The sequence below is a fragment of the Diplotaxodon limnothrissa genome, linkage group LG14 (genome assembly GCF_057381915.1).
Source record: "Diplotaxodon limnothrissa isolate DT_005_m linkage group LG14, D_limnothrissa_male_GT1.1, whole genome shotgun sequence".
NCBI lineage: Eukaryota > Metazoa > Chordata > Actinopteri > Cichliformes > Cichlidae > Diplotaxodon > Diplotaxodon limnothrissa.
Window position 1 is genome coordinate 41,923,590 of NC_140609.1, and position 21,757 is coordinate 41,945,346.

The 21,757-nt window shown below is 44.7% G+C and overlaps 3 protein-coding genes, 1 non-coding gene and 1 pseudogene across 6 annotated transcripts; 3 read left to right on the forward strand and 2 right to left on the reverse strand.

The window, feature by feature from the left end:
- Positions 1–548: 548 nt before the first annotated feature.
- LOC146619586 (histone H1 pseudogene) lies at positions 549–1,369 on the reverse strand (annotated as a pseudogene).
- Positions 1,370–8,676: 7,307 nt separating this feature from the next.
- On the forward strand, positions 8,677–8,748 carry trnag-ucc (transfer RNA glycine (anticodon UCC)). The gene has a single exon. It is a non-coding gene; the product is annotated as a tRNA-Gly (tRNA).
- A 357-nt stretch (positions 8,749–9,105) lies between these two features.
- polr2d (RNA polymerase II subunit D) lies at positions 9,106–16,367 on the forward strand. 2 transcript variants are annotated; one of them, XM_085370795.1, is made up of 4 exons: positions 9,106–9,351; positions 9,525–9,705; positions 9,780–9,875; positions 16,062–16,367. In XM_085370795.1, exons 1-4 carry the CDS (start codon positions 9,261–9,263, stop codon positions 16,138–16,140), a joined length of 447 nt encoding a protein of 148 aa, XP_085226921.1. In that variant the 5' UTR covers positions 9,106–9,260; the 3' UTR covers positions 16,141–16,367. The 2 variants fall into 2 exon arrangements, with proteins under 2 accessions (XP_085226921.1, XP_085226922.1); XM_085370796.1 differs by lacking the exon at positions 16,062–16,367 and adding an exon at positions 12,409–12,457.
- A 97-nt stretch (positions 16,368–16,464) lies between these two features.
- LOC146619589 (dual specificity protein phosphatase 14) lies at positions 16,465–18,918 on the reverse strand. Its single transcript, XM_085370614.1, has 3 exons — positions 18,601–18,918; positions 16,928–17,244; positions 16,465–16,852 (listed from the first exon to the last, which is right to left on the reverse strand). The coding sequence occupies exons 2-3, from the start codon at positions 17,236–17,238 to the stop codon at positions 16,639–16,641; spliced, it is 525 nt and encodes a 174-aa protein (XP_085226740.1). The 5' UTR covers positions 17,239–17,244; positions 18,601–18,918; the 3' UTR covers positions 16,465–16,638.
- LOC146619590 (uncharacterized) lies at positions 18,506–21,518 on the forward strand. 2 transcript variants are annotated; one of them, XM_085370612.1, is made up of 5 exons: positions 18,506–18,571; positions 19,390–19,976; positions 20,131–20,207; positions 20,652–20,903; positions 21,026–21,518. In XM_085370612.1, exons 2-5 carry the CDS (start codon positions 19,430–19,432, stop codon positions 21,281–21,283), a joined length of 1,134 nt encoding a protein of 377 aa, XP_085226738.1. In that variant the 5' UTR covers positions 18,506–18,571; positions 19,390–19,429; the 3' UTR covers positions 21,284–21,518. The 2 variants fall into 2 exon arrangements, with proteins under 2 accessions (XP_085226738.1, XP_085226739.1); XM_085370613.1 differs by lacking the exon at positions 18,506–18,571 and adding an exon at positions 18,970–19,081.
- Positions 21,519–21,757: the final 239 nt, after the last annotated feature.

A 21,757-nucleotide genomic window follows, 5' to 3' on the forward strand; every position in this document is an offset into this window, starting at 1 on the left:
TTTGCATTGGATACATTCAGTATTTAATAACAAGTGTCTGCTAAATTGACACTATTTTAACACTGATGAAAGATAACAAGCTAATTTTCATTACATGTGTTTGTGTTATTAGGCAGGTCTAATGCATGTCTGTGGAGCTGCATCTCCAGCAGAGCATGTTCTTAAAGCTGCCTTTCCTACACACTTCTCTGCTATTATTTAATCATTTCTTAACTAATGTGCTATGAGTCTTCATGAGTCATTTTGTGTTTGGAATTGTTAGTAGGGTTAATGCATGTTCTGCTTGTGTGTGTGTGATTCTGTATATGTTTCTATTTTCGCAATGTTTCAGACTCCGTCTCAATTTTCCAACTTAAGCAGTCAGTTTTCTTTTCCCCAGGTTTGCTAACCCAAATTTTGATTTCCCACATTAAATAATTCCTATGTGTTCTCACCTAGTCTTCTCACTCTGTTGTCCTCTCACTCTGTTGTCCTCTCACTCTTCAACAGTCCAACAGCCGGCAGTTCTCCTTCAGCTTTGTCCTGTGTCCCACTGTCTCTTCTTGCCATTTTACTCCACAGGTGGCAAATGTCAAACTCCAACTGTTCAGTTCTCCTCAAACGTTTTCTTCACATGCACAGTGAAGTCACAGCCACTCTCACTATTGTCCTCTGATGCGGTTGACTTCGTGCTAGTGGCTGAAGTGCTGCTGCTGCTGCCTTCCTGGGCGACTTCTTAGCAGCTGCTGCCGGTTTCTTGGCTTTGGCCGCGGCGGGCGTCTTAGCTTTGGTCTCAGTAACCCTGTTCATCTTGAAGGATCCGGAGGCCCCGGTGCCCTTGGTCTGCACCAGAGTGCCCTTCGCCACCAGACTCTTGATGGCGGTCTTGACACGGGCCTTGTTCTTGTCCACATCGTAGCCTCCGGCAGCCAGAGCCTTCTTGAGAGCGGCCACGGCTTTCACAATCAGCTCGCCCACGCTGAGGCCGACCTTCTTGGGCTTGGAAGTCATCGTCTTCTTCTTCTTGGCCTGAACCTCGGCGCAGGGCGTGTTTATGATGGAGCCTTTCCCACCACAGCGCTGGCACGTTGAACGCATCATGAAGGGTCCATTTCTTTCATGTCGCTAGCCGCATGTGGCTTGCCCGAGTCACTCAGTCCTTTTTGAGCATTTCAACATGCTGCCGCCGCAGACCCTGGCCTCAGATCCAGCAAGTTTAGCGCGCTGATCTCCAAAAAAGTCCCGAAGGCCAGAAAGACGTCAAATAAGTGTCTCGTGCTGAGAACTCAAACAAAAACTCCTCTTCACGCTGCCATCTTGCTCGCCCCTCCGTGAAATTCAACCAATCAGACAGGAAGATGGGTTTGCTTTCTTCTTCTGCTGCTGTTTATCCACATTACTGCTGCTTGTTGGGACTTTTTTGCTCAGGACTTGATGCTGTCTCTTTATCATGTTATTGCTTTGGAGCTGCATTCCTTGTCTTCAGGGAGGGGTGAGAGCTTGCTTGCTTGTGAGGTTGAGAGACACATGGCGCTGTAAATAAGTCAGCCAGAAACTTGGCCTGCATGTTTCCAATGATGTTAAAATATAACTTTCTTCCGACTGCTGCATGTGGAAAATTGATTCAGGTCTGCTTTTCACCTGAAAGTGACAAACTAAAACATTTTCATTATTATCATCACTGCTTAATCAACACATATCTCTCTCTCTCTCTCTCTCTGTTTTTGTGAACAATCCTTTCTTAAAAGCAGAAAATGAAATTATAGTTGTTTTTTTGGTTGATCAACACAAAACCTTTTTCCTATGATTATTTTTTTTCTACAATATAAATTCTCCCTCTTATTCACTCTTTTTTTTTTAATTTTATTTACAATAGCTGGTGACCTGCAAAATCACCGCTGTCACTCACAATCAAAGGCAATTACTCTTGCACAGTGCACAAAAACACTGTGATGTCAGACACATTCACACTCACTTTGTCATCTGCATAAATAAATCATATGGCTGGAGATAAGTGCCATGGTGATCCATAGGCATGATCACACGTTTATTTAATTATTTCCAACCCAACAAAACAAATAAACAAAAACATAATGCTGATGCTATGAACACTCCACACACAAGAGTCAAGATTCAGGAAAACTGCTCATGGAAACGCTGCACACTCCAGTTATCACAGTTAACATAGTGCTGTTTCCCTCTCTTAGAGTAGTTCTCAGACAGCTCTCGATCTGATAATGTGTAGTTTGCTCATCAGCTCAGAAAACAAAAACAAAACTGCAACGCGACATCACACAGTAGTTGCATGCTCTGCCCACAGTGGCAAAGTCTTACACTTACATATTCAACACAGCTTCTCCATCATGTATTTTTAGATGTTTCATACAGGGTTCAGCATATTAGTTGTTTTCACAGGTGTGCTCCATATCTCAACAATGGCTCATAACAAGACGACAGTCTTTCACACAGGTCAAGTGCCTCTATGCACTTCATTAGTTTAAATATTTACCTATATCACTTCACCTCACATGTCATTGTACTGAATTTAAGCAACCACAAGCTTAATGTAGATTACTTTTAACAACTATCCACCTCAATTACGTCTATGGTCTGGCACACAGGCTGTTGTCGATCAGGGCAAGCTAAAGAATAAACATTTTGTGTCAGCTGCCAGGAGCAAAGTCCAGCACAAACGTCTGTCTCCCTCCAACTCACTCTTGGTTGCTTAGAAACCCATGATAACAACAACAGTCGGTGTCACAGACCACGTGTTCTGCTCCGCACACACTCACACAACAACAACAACAAAAACGACGACGACGACAACAATGACAACAACACAAAATAGGCCTACTCCGGACTCACACCGGACCGCTCGGGACCCTGACCCAGTTGTGGGACGCTCACCCACTCGCGCGACAAAACCCAATGAAGGGACGCTCGGGACACACACCCAGGGCGATTTCAAAACCGGACACTCACCGGACGCTTGGGACCCTTGGGCGATTTAACCAAAACCTCTTTTTCGGGACACAAACCCAGTTATCGCTCCACAAAGCAGCGAACTTCTCAACGCCTCACACAGTGGCGGAGACTGCACAACCACACGGTTATAGAGTCGGGCTCTTCTCAACGCCTCACACAGTGGCGGAGACTGCACAACGACACGGTTATAGAGTCGGCCTCTTTAAACTTACTTGGCGTTGCTTAGCGTGTAATATCAGCCTGAATCCCGCCGATCGCCATTCATCGAGGAGAAGGACAGACAGCGAATCCACAGGAACTTCCTGGCTGACGTCAGTCTTTCAGCGTGTCCCTCCTCCCCTCGGTGAATGCGATTCCAGGGCTCCGGCTCTCGAAGGACCAATTAATGATAGGTTTGTAGCATAAACCTATTCGCTGGAACGTTAAGACAATATAATTACACTGCAAGCAAGACGCAAGTAGGCAAACTTCTTCATGGTACTCGTGCACGGGAGAGAACCAGACAAACGCCGTTCCTTCGCTTGACCCCAGTTGCTCTCGTCCGTTCTCCCGTACACTGTCCTTTTATTGAGGTTACATGAATATGCATAAGTTCATTAACATATGACGTCTACATACACAAAGAGTACCTTGCCTGTGTGTGTGTGTGTGTGTGTGTGTGTGTGTGTGTGTGTGTGTGTGTGTGTGTGTGTGTGTGTGTGTGTGTGTGTGTGTGTGGGGACTGCTGATCAAAGGGTCAAACATCCTTGGTCAGGAAGAGGGTAGCCTCCCCCTCACCCTAGATGGTTCATCCTAGATAACACGGTGAGGAAGTCCTGCAGTTCATCTAAACAAAGAGCACTTAGACTAGAACAGACGTAGCTACGTTAATCCTACCATAAAATAATAAGACACGGTATGACCTCTCATGCTCCCAAAGTGCTGTCTAATACACACAAAGTTTGCAGACTATCAAGGATCAAAACCTCTACCAATCTACAACTAATTACAAAACTCTAAGCATATATAAGTAAATATTTCTAAGCATAAATGACAATCAACAATACAAATCTAACAGAGGGATCTTTAGCTCCATTTTATTTCTATTTTAGTTATCAAAAAACTGAAGAAAGAAAATTAAATGTTGAAGAAAAAGAAATAATAAAATGTAGTGTAAAATTAAAATAAGATTTGACCTGACATATGGTCATAAATGTACCATAAAGTTCATAATACATACATATACTTATATTATATACATACATTTCAAAGTAAAGCAAAATGTATAATATATTGAGGCAAACTGGATTACATTGGTTTTATATTTTACATAAAATACTGACAACCAATGAAAACACATTTTATTTTTATTCATTCATTTATTATTAGACATTTTATGAGAATTGATCTGTTTTATTTTTTTTTCTCTGTCAGTTTTCAAAGCATGATCATGTTTCTTATTTTTCTCAGAAGACGTGGTTAAATATTTTCAGATCTTGGTGATGTGTTTTCATTGACCAGATCACATTTTTGTTTTCCTTTACCTCTTTATGAGAAAAGTAATATCATCATTTAAACTTTTAAAAATTACAAAACAAAATGAAACTGTCAGATGATGTTTTACATCACAGAGCTGTGATTTATATCATACAGAAAATGTTCATATATAATGTATTATTCAATGTAAATGTTTAAATGTGAGGAGAAATCAGTGACATATTCATAGATCGAATTGTACAAAGCTAAACTACATTGTCTGTTGTCTCTCTGCATAGTTTTTTCTTTGGAGAGTTTCCAGAGGTGAGTCCTTCAGGACTCATCAGAGGTCATTGAGGAGGTTCCAGGCAGTCCTGTAGTGCTGTAGTTTATATATAAGGTTTAACTGGTTTACCTGGACTCTGTCTTTAATAGACAGCTGACAGCCAATCAGAGAACAGGATTCTCTGTTGTAATGGTTAGTTTAGTTTGGGAGTCCTGGAGAAAATAGGAAAGGTCCTTGAGGAGGAGGTAGAGACTCTTTTGGGGGTAGCAGAGGTCTTAAAGGTGGTCATGGAGGTCCTTGATTAGGTTGTTGATCTCTATGGGGAGGCTGTGAGAGGTTCAGGAGAACATGCATGGCCTTGATCTGGTTTAAGAAGTCCTTGAAGAGGTTCTAGTGGTCCTTGAGCAGGCAGCAGAGATCTGCTGGAGTTGACGATAACCCAGTGTGACTTTTCCCTGCAATAATGGTGTAAAGCAAAAACAACACCCCACAGTTTGTACAGTGTAGCGATGACACCATCTGCTGGTTGGAAAGATTATCACAGAAAATGCTGGAGGCTCTTCTGACATGTTATTTAATGTCATTTGATTTCAGCAGAGAGCACGGGACCACTAGAAATGTAAGTAGCTGAAAATGCTGAACCTATTAGAAGGTGTTGTTTGCGTTTTATTCACCATCTCTTAACAAACCAAGTCCTATGAGAAATACTGTAAAATAAACATGCTTTCCTTATTCATATATACATTTGATTTTATTCTACAAATTTCACCAAGCATTGTCGCTTAACTCTCTTTTTATACTTTTAACAGGCAGAGTTTAGTTCACATATGAAAGGTAAGATAAACATCACAGCCTCTTGTGATAAAGTGTTACCAATAATTGTTTACAACTGTATTAACACATAAAGGGTTTTTATTTTTAGGTCCACTCAGTTCTGAAAGTCTTACACCTGGCAGTTACAGGCATTCACTGGATTTGGAGTCTCACTTAGAAAGAAGGTCTGACTTTATATTTTCAGGCTTCTCAAGATGCTTTTTTAAATGTCTTATTTACATGCATCTTTTCTGTCTTTTATTTAGGACCCATCAAAGTCTAGGTAAGTATCTTTGGGCTCGTCATCATCAGTCATTATACAGTTACTGACTTAATAAGTCCCCCCTGACATCTACTTAAAGAAAGGGTCCCATCAAAACGCCATCACCATGAATGGCCTCAGACGAAAGACGACTTTGACCAGCACGACTTTGTCCCAATGGAAAAGCCTCAACAGGTACATGTGCTGCTACAGTCATGTGAAAAAGGGACGCTCCACCAACTGCTCTTAGAACTGCAGAAGCTTCTTGGATGAGAGGAGAAACATCTTCAAGGAAACTTAAAGAAGTCCAGACGCTTTTCTTTGCAAGCTTAAAATTTTCATAGAACTCTAAAAAAGACATTTGAAAGGTTATTGTCATGGTCCTGAGTCTGTGGACTCAGTGTTTTGTGTTTCCTTATGCTTTTGTTCATTCCGAGTGTGTATTCTGTTGTGATTTTGCCATTTGTTAGGTTTCTGTTCTTTGCCTGCCTGCTCCCACTTCTCTGTTCCCTCTGTCTGTCCATGGTGTTATTGTGTCTACTTATGAGTCCGCCTGTCAAGTTCAGTGTCCTGTCTGGTTCTCTGTCAGTTTCCTGTTTTATTGTGAAGGTCTCTGTCTGACGTGAGTGTGTTCAGGTCACGTTTCCCCTGTCCCGTCAGCTCTGATTCCTCCCAGCCGTGTTGCCCTCCTGTCTCTCATCCCCTGATTACTGGTGTGTGTATTTAAGCCCTGTGAGTTCTCCTGCCTGTTGCTGGTTCGTCTGTGTCCCACGGTGTCCTGTTCTGAATCTGAGAGATACAGCTATACAGAAATGTGAACTATGCAAGTTATAAACAGTTGTAGGATTAAAAATTATAGGATGTACAGAATGATTATTTACTATTATTATTATTTATACTTCTCTGACATGCCTTCCACATGTGATGTTTGTGTAAGGGTAAGACGGCGCTGGCATAAGGCCCACAGCCTTAACCCAATTTCCTTCAGGGTTTTTTAAAAAGAGACTTTTTCATTTGATTCAGTTTGATATGATGGATTATGGAGAAAAATAGAATTGGGCTGAAAGGTCTGTTCTTTATTACGTATTCAGGTCGTGTATCATGTTTTTAAAAAGTAACTAAGTAACTAATTACTTTTGAAAATTAAGTAAAGTAATGGGATTACTTTCTTAGAGAAGTGATCAGTAATTAGTAACTAATTACTATTTTCAAGTAACTTGACCAACACTGCTCATCACATGACCCAAGGTGTGAAAAGGGTGTGTCGTCATCAGCAGGTGACACCACTCAAAGACCCTGCCCCCTATCATGTGACCTACTGAGATCAACTGACCCAAGGTGTGAGTGGGCGTTAAGACGACCAGATTACAGATGGCCGACAGTTGGTGTGGTAAGCCCCGCCCTCTGTTCAAAGATGGTCGTTCACAGTGGACATAGATGCTTCTTTCACTCCTCTTTCAAACCGTCTGTCTTCTCTGTCCAACATGTGAACACTGGCATCCTCAAAGAGTGACCTTTGACCTTTAGATGCAGGTGAACAGCCAGCTGCGTCTGAATTGATTTCATGAGTCTTTTACTTACTCCCAAAGTATTAAATACTTTGACACCCAGTTAAAGTAAATCCACTTGGCATCTTTCTTGGCCTTCAGACAACAATTCTGACGACTAAAGATCCAAATGGGACAGGAAAAAAATAAAAAAATAAAAAATTATTTAAAAAAGCATCTTAAGCACTTTGGCAAAATTCACTTTCATGTATCATCTGTTTCATAATGTCTAATAAGCATCATACAGTTAAGCATAATCACTACATGACAGAAGCACAAGCTTCATCTCTTTTAATAAACACAGTACACATAAAATCAGTGAGATGTTAGAACACTTTTATTATTATTTTAGTAAACAATCAAAGCCTACAACAGACAGCTGCTGGGGTTTGGAGGAGAACTGAACAAATATTTCAAATAAAAAATGATCATTTTTGGAGCAGCTTTCAGGATCTCCACGTATTAACATGCTGTTTTTAATGGATAGCATTAACAACCTGCTAGCTGCAAATAATCATGTGCAGTTCCACATGATTATTAACAGACAGAAAGAAAACATATTACTGATACAGAAATAGTTTTCTATACGAGATCGCTGCAAAAAGTGCAGCCTTACCTAATGTCCACCTACTGTTACTCATTTATATTAAGATTTAAACATCTAGTTGGTGTTGGTGTGGAGAGTAACCTTCAGTAACAGTAATGAATCACACAGCAATAGGACATTCATGTAGTTATAAAAAGCATGATAATAGATTAAGTAATCCAAAGTATTCAGTTACAAATACATTACAAAATACATTTTGGGGCATGTATTCTGTAATCTGTAGTGGAATACATTTAAATGTACCCTTCCCAACACTGGGAATCACTTGTCACTTGATATTCGTACTTCAGAGTCCATACAGTGTTTCAAATCTCGTCTTGAAACTCACGTTTTTTACACTGGCTTGATGAAACTCAAAGTTCAGTTTGAGCACCATCAGGCTTGTTTTGTGTTTGTTTTGTTTTTATGTTAAATATGTTGCGTTTGCCTTATATCATGTGTTATTTTTCTATTTTCTCTTGTTCATGAACTACTTGTGAAGCACTTTGTGCTGTAGAAATAAAATTGATAGCTGATATTATGAAGTGGCTGTTTGGTTTCTCCAGGTCTGAGCTCTCGTCGCTGTACTGCACAGCTACACTAGGTTGTTGACTTTGTGGCCGGTGTGCTTGGAGAAGCCTCTCCTGAGTTTCTGTGATACCCAGGACCTCCCTGCTGTGAGGTCACAGCCGTCACGTTACGCCATTTTGAGTCATACTGATGCTGCGTGTGTTTTATTGTGGTACAGCGCCACTGCCTTCAGGCGTTGGTGGTATAGTGGTTAGCATAGCTGCCTTCCAAGCAGTTGACCCGGGTTCGATTCCCGGCCAACGCAGTCTCCCTTTTACGACCGCTGAGACAGAGTCTGTTCTGTTTCTTTTTGTCGGGGTTCAGCGGCTTCCGGCACTCATGTAACAAAATAATCTTATTTAAACTGCTTGAAACTATTCTCTGACACTCAGTGCGAAGCTGCCGCTCCCGTCCGCAGGAGGGCGCTGCTAGCAGAGACTGTTACTTTGAAAGAATCCCTGCCAGACAGGAAAATGAACTGTCGACCTGATTCTCTAATTTTATGTAATTTTTTTTATATTGTCATCTCTTTGGCACAAACTGCACCCTCCTTCTGTTTTTCATAATGTTCTTTAATGTCGTCACAAAGAGCGGAAGTGACTGTGGGCGCCCCGGAAGTAGTTCTCGCTGTTTTCTTGAGGTCCGGAGCGGCGGCGCTGCTTTCTACCCCCCGACCGTTCTCTCCGGGATTTCACCCCCGACCTGCGCTTTGTTGCCGAGCTGCCAGGCTTGACCGGGCAGCTGTGTCTCACCCTCCGGGCGGCTTCACGCTCCTGAATGCTCCTCGACATGGCGGCTGGAGGCGGCGCGGCTCCTCCGCATGTTGGTGATATTGAAGAGGACGCTTCTCAGCTGCTCTTTCCTAAAGGTGAGTACCTGCAGCGCGCGCACGCACTCTCGAACAACTACAGACACGCGCGGGCGGTCCGTGGGTGCACGCGGGTACACAGACCGAGCTGCTGTCTGTGGGTTCGGCTGAAGGTTCAAAGCCTCTCTGAGCTGAGTGATTGACAGATGTTAACCCCTCCTCCTCCCCCTCAGAGTTCGAGAACGCGGAGACGCTGCTGAACTCGGAGGTCCACATGTTGCTGGAGCACAGAAAGCAGCAGAACGAGAGCGCCGAGGACGAGCAGGAGTTGTCCGAGGTCTTCATGAAGACCCTCAACTACACGGCCCGTTTCAGCCGCTTCAAGAACCGCGAGACCATCACGGCCGTGCGCAGGTACGCCCCCGCCCCGGCTCCTACCCAGGTCTGAGGCGATCCGGTTCTGACCCCTGTCATCTTTCTGTCTTCAGCCTCCTGCTGCAGAAGAAGCTCCACAAGTTCGAGCTCGCCAGTTTGGCCAACCTGTGTCCAGAAGCCGCAGAGGAGGCCAAAGCCCTGATCCCCAGGTAAGTCAGATCCACGTCACAGCAGGAACTTCACAATAAAAGCCTCTGACAGCTGCAGTGTTGAGGTACAGGAGCTGCTCCACAGTTCATAACTAGCTGAGTTAAACACATAGGCAGGTTCAATTCAGTTCAGTTGTATTTATACAGCACCAAATCACAGCAACAGTTCCCTGAAGACACTTTATACTGTAAGGTCGACCCTACAATAATACATACAGCGAAAAACTCAACAATCATTTGACCCCCTATGAGCAGCACTTTGGCGACAGTGGGAAGGAAAAACTCCCTTTTAACAGGAAGAAACCTCTGGCAGAACCAGGCTCAGGGAGGGGCGGGGCCATCTGCTGTGACCGGTTGGATGCGGCAGGTGGAAACATTTGGTGTCACGGCCTTTTATGTTCCAAACACCGAAAAGGCCGTGGGTGGCAACGGGAGGTTTGCTTTTGGAACGCACTTCTGACTCCATTGTTTAAAAATCATATGGCGTTTATTTCGTGCAAAATTATAAACAAAAATCAACCAAATAACTTCTTACAACTTAAACGAAAGTTAACTTAATTTGCTTTAACAACTTCAAAAGTGGTCAAAAAATCATTTTCTAACTGTCCTGTCTTCCCATCAGACATTTGGCAAACAAAAAACCAAAAACATTTACCACACCCCTCCAGGTGCTCTTAATCCCCTGATTAATGGGAGGCTCCATAAGCTAATAAACCAATCACTTTCCAAAGAACTTTTCCAAAAATTAATTACAAATTTACTTAACAAAACTAGGTCAGCATATTCTTACAACTTTAAAGAACTAAAATGAATACAAACTGCATTTTATAAACATTCAACAAAAATGGCCACAACATTTGGAATCCAGAAACCACACCTGTGGGTAGGGATGGGTATCGAAAACCGGTTCTTGTTGAGAACCGGTTCCCACTGTTTCAATTCCTTGGAATCGTTTGCCATTTTTGCAAACGATTCCCTTATCGATTCCAGTCGCCCTGAATGACGTCACCACGTTGCGGAGCGTCATTTACCTGGCAGGAAACATGGCGCCTGAGCGGCTCAAACGCTAAAAAGTTTGGTTATACTTTACAAGAACGGATGACAACAGGGCAACTTGCAATACTTGCAAAGTAGATGTTTAAGGGAGGAAACACTACGAATATGCAAAAGCATTTGCTCACAAAACACGCGATGACCTTAAATGAATGTCGTGTTTTTAATTCCGCTCCGGACTCGTGAATCTCAACCCAGCAGCAGCGGTAACGTTTGCACGTCCTCTCCCGTTAATGCGGCACGTAAATAATCAACTAACAGTGCATATTATGTTAGAGCGATCTGCCTTATCTGCCATTATTGTGCGTTTAGGTGACCATGATGAGACAGACAGAGTCTGGCTCAGATGCTGGCAGCTCTCGCTGCAGTCTGCCGGTAGCGTCTCCTTTCAGGCCAGGATAGACGAATGTCACCGAGCAGAGACTCAGTTTGTGGTCAAAGGTTTGCACCCATTTGCCACAGCAGATGCCCCCGATTTTCGGTAAGTGAATGTGTTTAATTGTAGGCAGGGACATTACTGGATATTCTTGTGTAATTGCTACAGAATAATTTATGTTATACTTTGTTATTGCTACAGAAGAATATTTATTTTATTATTTTACATTTACAATTTTTTTCCCCGGGGACCCTGTGACACCCCATTGAAGAGCCGTAGGCTGTGGATCTCTTAAGATCTCACTGTTGGGTTTGTAAGGCCATGTTACTCCTAAATTTCTATCTTGTTCAAAGAGAAGATATAAAACAAAGTTCTAAGCTAATCGACCTTAGTGTTCTCCTTTTTTAAAAAGAATCGATAAGAGAATCGAATCGAAAATGGAATCGGAATCGTGAAAATCTTATCAATACCCATCCCTACCTGTGGGTGGGTGATCACAGCATGAGTGGGGTTGGTAAGAATTCCTTGCGTGTGTCTGTAGGAAGTCGTTGCACACAGACCATTTACTCTGTAGCTGAGGGGCGTGGTCACATGACCATCACATGGATGGTGTCGCTACCTGATCCGTACCGGAAACCCGATCGGTACCACGCATGCACAAATCTTACGTCACTTTCTCTCTTTGCCAACACTGTGACAGTTAATATGATACGGTTAGCGCCCAGTTAGCTCCTAGCATTTCTCGACAGCTCTGCCTCTTTTTCGGACATTTAAACAATGGACACCTCCGTATACAAACAACTTCATGCTTTTCTCCTCAACAGAGAGCGTCCCCCGATTGAGCAACAGCGCCGTAAAATAAGAAGAATGGCGCCTAATTACAGAGTTAATAATACAGACTTTGTAATGTGTCACGTGAAGATTCATCAGCCAGATGAAGTGTTTACTGACAATTGACAGTGATAGCGGACATTATCATCACTTTTCCAACAATCCTCTCCACACAGACGAGCATAAACACACTCGATTATCACTAAATCAAATTTAACACACGTTTGTAATGACGCTAATTCAGTTTACAATAGGGTTCATTCGCTCCGTCAGCAGGTGGCAGTGTCCTCGTACACTGGGAGTAAACTGCCATTAAACGAACAGAAGAAGAAGAAAACATCTGCACATGCGTGGTAAGCATCGGGGAGTCCTGATCCGTAACTATCTTTTTATTTTTCGTTTTTGTCTACATTGTATTGAATGTTTCATTATTGCAAAAATTTTAAGAGATACTTATTGTTAACATCTCAACAGATACTCTGACCTGTAACTATCGTGAAATGAAGTAGACGCCTTTCACACATGCGTGGTACCGATCGGGTTTCCAGTACGGATCGGGTAGTGACAAATGGGACCGTTCTGATTAAGCCCATGGAACAACAACCAGTTAGGCGAGGGCACGGAGAGTGATGCGTTTCCTGCCGTTCCACCATTAAATACACGGGTCGTGTTTCCTCCACAGGCGGGAAGTGTTGCCTGTTCACACTTCTGATTTAATGACCGTGTCTGTCTTAATCTTAACGATTCAGATGAAAAATAAAAGATCACTGAAAAGCAGGTGGAGGTGGAGGCACAGGCTCATCCTGATTGGCTGTGCGAGTCAGCTGGGTGAGACAGTTGGCTTTAGTCTGAGCCCACAGGATGAACCTGTGACCACCTCCCCAGTTTTTTATATCAGTTTATGACTGAAATAATGATTTTTGGCACAGTGGAACAGCTTCATGAGACAAATCTGAACTTTATTGTACAGAATCTGGACAACAGAGCACTGCGTGTGACGCTGCACTCACACGGGCCACGTAAAACACTTCATAAAAACAGACCTGACCAGCCCTGCAGCTTTATTTTGAAAGTTCATTTCAATTTTATTTATATAGCGCCAAATCACAACAACAGTCACCTCAAGGAGCTTTATAGGGGCGGGGCCATCTGCTGTGATTGGTTGGGGTGAGAGAAGGAAGACAGGATAAAGACATGCTGTGGAAGAGAGACAGAGGTTAATAACAGATATGATTCAATGCAGAGAGGTCTGTTAATACATAGTGAGTGAGAAAGGTGACTGGAAAGGAAAAACCCAGTGCATCATGGGAATCCTAGGTCTATTGCAGAATAACAAAGCTACGTTCACACTGCAGGCGAAAGCACATCAAATCTGACTTTTTTTCACCCTTTGCGACCCGTATCCGATCATGGTAATGACAGTGTGAACAGCAAATCCAATATTTTCAAATCCAATCTGGGTCACTTTTGAATGTGGTACTGAATCCGATACTTACCTACAGTGGATGCTAAAGTATTCGGCCCCCTTGAACTTTCCCACATTTTGTCACATTACAGCCACAAACATGAATCAGTTTTATTGGACTTCCAGGTGAAAGACCAACACAAAGTGGTGCACACGTGAGAAGTGGAACGAAAATCAGACATGATTCCAAACATTTTATACAAATAAATAACTGCAAAGTGGGGTGTGCGTAATTATTCAGCCCCTGAGTCGATACTTTGTAGAACCAGCTTTTGCTGCAGCTCCAGCTGCCAGTCTTTTAGGGTCTGTCTCTACCAGCTTTGCACATCTACAGACTGAAATCTTTGCAAAACAGCTCCAGCTCAGTCAGATCAGATGGACAGCAGTTTCCAGATCTTGCCACAGATTCTGGATTGGATTTAGATCTGGACTTTGACTGGGCCGTTCTAACACATGGATATGTTTGGTTTTGAACCATCCCATTGTTGCCCTGGCTTCATGTTTAGGGTCGTTGTCCTGCTGGAAGGTGAAGCTCCGCCCCAGTCTCAAGTCTTTTGCAGACTCCAAGAGGTTTTCTTCCAAGATTGCCCTGTATTTGGCTCCATCCATCTTCCCATCAACTCTGACCAGCTTCCCTGTCCCTGCTGAAGAGAAGCCCCCCCAGAGCATGATGCTGCCACCACCATATCTGACAGTGGGGATGGTTCAGAGTGATGTGCAGTGTTAGTTTTCCACACATAGCGTTTTGCATTTTGGTCTCATCTGACCAGAGCAGCTTCTTCCACATGTTTGCTGTGTCCCCCACATGGCTTGTGGCAAACTGCAAACGGGACTTCTTATGGTTTTCTGTTAACAATGGCTTTCTTCTTGCCACTCTTCCATAAAGGCCAACTTTGTGCAGTGCACGACTAATAGTTGTCCTATGGACAGATTCCCCCACCTGAGCTGTAGATCTCTGCAGCTCGTCCAGAGTCACCATGGGCCTCTTGGCTGCATTTCTGATCACCGCTCTCCTTGTTCGGCCTGTGAGTTTAGGAGGACGGCCTTGTATTGGCAGGTTTACAGTTGTGCCATACTCCTTCCATTTCTGAATGATGGCTTGAACAGTGCTCCGTGGGATGTTCAAGGCTTGGGAAATCTTTGTGTAGCCTAAGCCTGCTTTAAATGTCTCAGTAACTTTATCCCTGACCTGTCTGGTGTGTTCTTTGGACTTCATGGTGTTGTTGCTCCCAATATTCTCTTAGACAACCTCTGAGGCCGTCACAGAGCAGCTGTATCTGTACTGACATTAGATTACACACAGGTGCATCTATTTAGTCATTAGCACTCATCAGGCAACGTCTATGTGCAACTGACTGCACTCAGACCAAAGGGGGCTGAATAATTACGCACACCCCACTTTGCAGTTGTTTATTAGTAAAAAAATGTTTGGAGTCATGTATGATTTTCGTTCCACTTCTCACGTGTGCACCACTTTGTGTTGGTCTTTCACCTGGAAGTCCAATAAAACTGATTCATGTTTGTGGCTGTAATGTGACAAAATGTGGGAAAGTTCAAGGGGGCCGAATACTTTAGCATCCACTGTATCCGGTGTTTTAGAAAGCGACTGCTGTTTGAATGGTCCTGTCGCATTAAATCCGTCTTTTACTTCACTGACACAAGACCGACTACAGCCAGCTTGAAGGCCTGTGGTACATAGCCGATCATTAGAGATAGGTTGATCATATTTAAGATCGAAGCATTAATTAATGGCAGGACTTCTTTGAGCAGTTTTGTAGGAATGGGGTCTAAAAGACACGTTGATGGTTTGGAGGAAGTAATTATTGAAGTTAACTCAGAAAGATCAATTAGAGAAAAAGAGTCTAACTTAACATCAATGGTACTAAGAGTAGCTGTAGATAATATTACATCTGTGGGATGATTACTGGTAATTTTTTCTCTAATGATAAAAATGTTATTTGTGAAGAAGTTCATGAAGTCATTACTAGTTAACGTTAAAGGGATGGTTGGCTCAAAAGAGCTCTGACTGTTTGTCAGCCTGGCTACAGAGCTGAAGAGAAACCTGGGGTTGTTCTTATTTTCTTCAATCAGTGATGAATAGTAAGATGTTCTGGCTTTGCGGAGGGCTTTCTTATAAAGCAGCAAACTATTTCTCCAGGCTAAATGATGATCCTCTAAATCTGTGACTCTCCAGCTTACGAGTCGTCTGCTTTAGGCTACGTGTTTGAGAATTATACCGCGGAGTCAGGTACACAGCTGCAGAGAGATTCAGTTTCCTGTCCAGAGCTGGTCCTGGTTCAGTTCTGCAGATACTTCAGAGCAGAACCGGCAGCAGGAGGCGGCAGAGCAGCAGGTGGCGTCAGTGATCTGTGACGATGCTGTTTCCATGACGACACCTGTGTGTGTGTGTGTGTGTGTGGTTGTTCGGTTGCTGTGTCAATAAAGTTTTCTGTGTTTTCAGCTTGGAGGGTCGCTTCGAGGACGAGGAGCTGCAGCAGATCCTCGATGACATCCAGACCAAGAGAAGCTTCCAGTACTGAGACCTCAGCCCCCCACACACACAGCCCCGCCCCCGGACTAATGTGGTCAATCTGCTGTCTTGATAAAACTTTTTCTTACTTGTTGTTTTCACGCGTTTCTTGCACATGCTCAGTTCAGCTTGATTGCAGGGTTGTGTGCAGCGTCTGACCTGAACTGTTGCTGATGCTTTTTTTTTTTTTTTTGTTTTGGGGGTTTTTTTTAAATAAAGGTTTGATTGAACCAGTTGCTCAGTCATGTGACTTTTTCATTTGTACCATAAAATTACAAGTAAATAACCGTCTGGCACCATAACACACACACACACACACACACACACTGCAGAAAACAGATGATTTCAGCGGCATTTAAACCACGACCAATCGCAGAGCAGCACTCTGAGGCCCAGAGAACAGGAGAAATATGCACAGGTTTATAAGCTCCTCCCAACAACAGGAAGAGCACGTGGAAGCAGTTCCTCAGAGCGCTTCAGACCGAAAACGCTGCAGAGCCAGCCAGCATCAGACATTCAGGCAGTGCACCGCTGCAGCGTCCGAGTCCTCCAGAGCTTCAGGAAGGACGCCGCCTGGTGTCCTCGCCATCCTCACCGTGTTCCTACCAAACAGGGTCCTCTCCAAGTCTATCAGCTGCCTCCAGAAACCAGCGTTGGGTCGAATAAATGGTCGCTGCTCCAGAACAAGTTGGTGAGCTCGACGGAGGCTGAGACCCTGAGACCTGAAGCACAGAGACCAGAACCACATCAGAGACCAGAACCTGACTGTCAAAGTGAGACTAAAGCACTGTGGCTACCTCATGAGGTAGGCCATGATCAGCGCAGAGGACCGGCTTCTGCCGGCGGTGCAGTGGACCAGAGTCGCCCCCGTTTGGTTCTGGTTGATCCGTTCAGTTACCAGGTCGAAGTACTCTCTGAGGGGGGCATGAGGCTGGTCCTGGACGGGGATGTGGAGCACCTGCAGACCATCCAGTTGCGGGTAGGAAATGTCCTCGAGCCCACTGGCGTTGATGATGAGAGTGACATTTCTGCTGGTCAACACGCTGGTGTTCAGAGCCGAGTCCAGATCAGTGAGGAAGAGGCCGGCAGAGACCCGAGAGACCCGCATGATCCGCTGCAGGAGGACACATCACAGCGGTTCAACACAAACTGAGGTCTAACAGAACAAGGACTCAAAGAGCAGGAGCTCGCCACTTCCTGTCAAATTCTCTTCAGTGAGGCGAGCAGCGGTTCAGCCAACCACACAGAACCAAAGACAGTTAGCGGGCTCTGACCAGACTGGAGACAGTACCAGTATTATTACTTCCAGGCTGGACGACTGTAATTCATTATTATCAGGATGTTCAAAAAACTCCCTGAAAAGCCTTCAGCTGATCCAAAATGCTGCAGCAAGAGTCCTGACAGGGACTAGAAAGAGAGCAGGTTTCTCCTGTTTTGGCTTCCTGTTAAATCCAGAATTCAAAATCCTGCTCCTCACATACAAGGTCTTAAATAATCAGGCCCCATCTTATCTTAATGACCTTGTAGTACCATATCACCCTATTAGAGCACTTTCTTCCTGTTAAAAGGGAGTTTTTCCTTCCCACTGTCACCAAAGTGCTGCTCATGGGGGTCAAATGATTGTTGAGTTTTTCTCTGGATCTATTGTTGTAGGGTCTACCTTACAATGTAAAGCAAGTCTAACAGCAGTTAGACTATAACTCCTCAATCACGATGTCATAAGTCACTGGACACTGTGAACATCCACGGTAACCACTTCATGCATAATGGACCTTCCATGACCTTCCAAGCTATATAGTTTATGTCTTCCGTATTTCCAACTATATCCATAATCACATACTGTGTATGCTACCATTGTATATAGTGTATTATCTTACTTTTTTCATTGATTGTACTTAAATTGTATTTTTGTATTTCCTTCATATATCTGTACCTGAGCTGAGGTGACGCAAAAATTTCCCCGTTGTGGGATCAAAGTCTTATCTTATCTCTCTTGAGGCGACTGTTGTTGTGATTTGGCGCTGTATAAATAAAGTTGAATTGAATCAGCATATTAAAATGCATAGTTGGTATTTTTATGCATCACTGTTTTTCACTATTGTAAACAAACAAGAGCAAAGCGTTTTGTCAGAAGTGGATTCGAAGCCACGCCTCCAGGTGAGACTGCGACCTGCACACAGGTGGGCTGACGGCAGCTCGTCCTTCGTACACAGTGATAGTGATGATGAAGAGTGTTCAGCGTCTACTGTGGCTGTATTAACAAACTCCAAACCCGAGTCTTCCGGTTGTTATTGATACGATTCATCGATGATCCCCCAGATTATTGGGAGCAGGCTGAGCTGAAACATGCCGGGACGTGTCTGGTGTCACGGGATAATGAGTCAGCGAAGCTTTAAATAGACTCGGTTTCGTTTCTGCTCTCAGACCGACAGCAGAGACAGGTAAGGTACATTCTGACACTTTCACTCACCTGGCAGTTAGATAAGGAGCCAGCCCGCTGGTTTACAGCTTAATGAACGTAGAACAGACAGGCCGAGGTCTGGAAACACGAACTAACCTCGCCGTGTGCTCTCAGAGGAGCCGGAGCGGCTTCAACCAGACTCTATTCAAAATTCATTCACTTTAGGGCCTCCTTCCGTTTCTGTGTTTCCCTGTTTTTCTGTTTCAAGAGATCAAGCTATTTCCCATAAGACGAGGACCCTAAGAACACATTATAAAAGTAAGTAAAATTGTATTAAGACAAGGACCACAGAGTGCTTCACAACAAAATAACAGCGCATAAAAACTAAAAAATACGAGCTTTTAGTTGTTTCTTGAAAGACAGACGAGGAAACGTTAAAGTTGGCCTGATTATTTGGAAGGATCTCCCTGAAAAACGATGAACGCTGCCTTCGTGAGGTCCGGGCCGAAAACCAGAGCGGCTCCTCCCCGTGAGTCTCAAACGCCTCCCGGTGAGCCTGCGTCCACCGGAGCGCCGAGCTCCGTGTTTCTACACAAATCTGAACGGAGTCTGGTGGCAGGAGTGTATGTGCTTGGGGACGGGTCGGGCGATCACGTGGTTTGTTTCGGCTGTTTGAACCGGATGTGTGGCGAAACATCTGACTCTTCAAAATAAAAGCCTCGGTCGACTCTGTCAAGTTAAAAATCTGTTATTACCCGTTTGATTCGATATTCATTTCGTTTCGTGATTTTATTTCATCTGATCACGTTTATTGCTTCCTGGATTCAGACTCTTCTGCTTTTCATTCCTTTCCTGCAGTTTCTCTTCTGGTCCCCTTTCGGATCAAGACCCAACAAGAATGCGGAACCACCACACCAAGCAGACTTCCACAGGTACTGGCACGGCTCAGAAACCAGTCCTCCCTCAGGTCAGATACCACCCCTCCATCCAGACTCCAGAAGGCATCACTGGAACCAGAACCTCCAGTAAAACCAGACCCGGTGCTGCGCGCCCCCTTCAGACTGGGACTGACTCCCGGGCAGATCCAGGAAACAGCGGCGCCCAAAAAGCTGCCTCGGCTGCGAGACCTCCTCCTGAAGGAGGACAGAAACGGGCACAGAAACCTGTGAAGGAGGCGGTTGCTGCTGATCCAGATCCTCCCCAGAAACCTTCCCCAGCAGCCCCTCCCAAACCCGAGCAGGTGCCCCTGGATGTGGGTGTCCGTCTGGACCGGTGTGTGGTGGAGGAGGTGGAAGTCTTGACCCGCGGACAGAGAAACAACCCAGACTGGTTCGCTTGGAGGAAGAACCGGATCACGGCCTCGGTGGCACACAGCATCGCTCGCTCCGGCTTTGTTAACGGCAAGAGCAAAACTCCGCCCACCTCCTACCTGGCTGCTGTCACAGGTAGGCCACACCTTCTACCACCTGGTACCCTGACTCCATATAAATGTATCTTTTAGCAGCTTCACCAGGACGTCTGCTGGTGTGAGTTTTTATTGTAACACGTGCAGGATCCCGAGAGGTCAGCCAGTAACTGGTTACCTGACTGTCTCGACAGGTGAGGGGCCCAGAGTCCAGACCAGAGCCATGAGCTGGGGGGTCCACATGGAGGCTGAGGTCATCCGCAGGTACCAGGTGTGTTTCAGCGTCTTTGTAACACTCCGCCATCTCACAAACACGGCCAGCAGGATATATGGGCATTATGAGCGCTCTGAGTTAAAGTTTAATTTAACAAGTCAAAGAAGCTCAGTATCACGAGGAAAAGACTAAAAAGTGCGACGCCTGACAGGTAAAATACAAATAAATGACTAATTACTAATTATTATGGTAATGGTCAACAGTGAACAGAGAAAATAATGGTTTTAAACCAGTGACGTGAAAGAAAGATGTGTATAAAATAATAAGAAAACCAGAATCAGTGAAAAATATCAGAAAACGCACAAAATATGTGAGAAAATCGCAATGATCACAAGAACGTTACAAACTGGGGACGAGGAGGAGGTCCTTCACTGCTGTTTTCTACACACTAAACTTTATTGAACATTTGCTGATGATGTCACTGATTACATCACCCCACAGAGGCTGAAGTCCTCGGCGTTGGGCCAGCAGGTCTGCGTTCGGGACTGTGGCTTGTTCGTCGACCCCCGGAGGCCCTGGTTGGCTGCCAGTCCTGACGGCATCGTGACGGACAGACGAAGCGGCCAGTGGCTGCTCTGTCTGGAGGTGAAGTGTCCCTACAAGCACAGACACAGGCGGGTGGAGGACGCCTGCAGGGAGGACCCCGCCTTCTGTCTGCAGCTGCATGAGGAGGCCACACGGGAGCGCGGCGGGGTAGCAAACACACATCAGTCTGCTCCTCTTCCTCTTCCTCCTCTTCCTCCTCCTCTCTGATTCTTCCTCCTCCTCCAATTCCTCCACCTCTTCCTCTCTGATTTCGTGTCCTCCTCCTCCAGATTCCAGTGTACCGCCTGAAGACCTCCCACAGCTACTACACTCAGATCCAGTGTCAGCTGGCGGTGACGGGGCTGCGGGAGGCCGACCTCGTGGTCTTCACCCTGAAGGAAACGGCTGTGGTCCTGGTGACCTTTGACCCCGAGCTGTGGGAGAAGACAGTGTCCAAACTGGAGGTGTTTTACAGGGACGCTGTGCTGCCTCACGTCAGGCAGAAGATGCAGCAGCGTGCAGCAGCCGCTGGGACGCCGGAGCTGTAGAGGTCCAGGGCTCGCAAAATCTTTTTTTTGCCAGTCTTTTTTTCCAGTCGGGCTACCAAAATCTATCTCTGCCCTGCCCGTCGGGCTATTGTACGAAAAATATATGTCAATGCTTTTGCATTCTTTCAGAAATGTAGCTGGGTAATTATGTCATTGGCATCGGTGAGCCACTGTCAATATGTGACATATTGAAATCGCGTTTGAATTTGCGCTTGTTTTTTTGCTTTCACTTTGCAATCGTGCGAACTGTGTATAGAGAGCGACAGCACTGATCTGTGAGTGATGATAATTTGTGCACCAATTCCTCTGACATCGTCTTATTAATCGTTAGCTTACTATGCAAACATGACAAGTGAAATCTCCCGCAGCTTAAACATGTGAGAGGTTGATCGCGCAGAGAATCGCTGAGCTTATGTGAGTGAGTGTGTAAAAGCAGCAGGATATATATTTTAGTTCTGCTGAGCCAAATAAGAC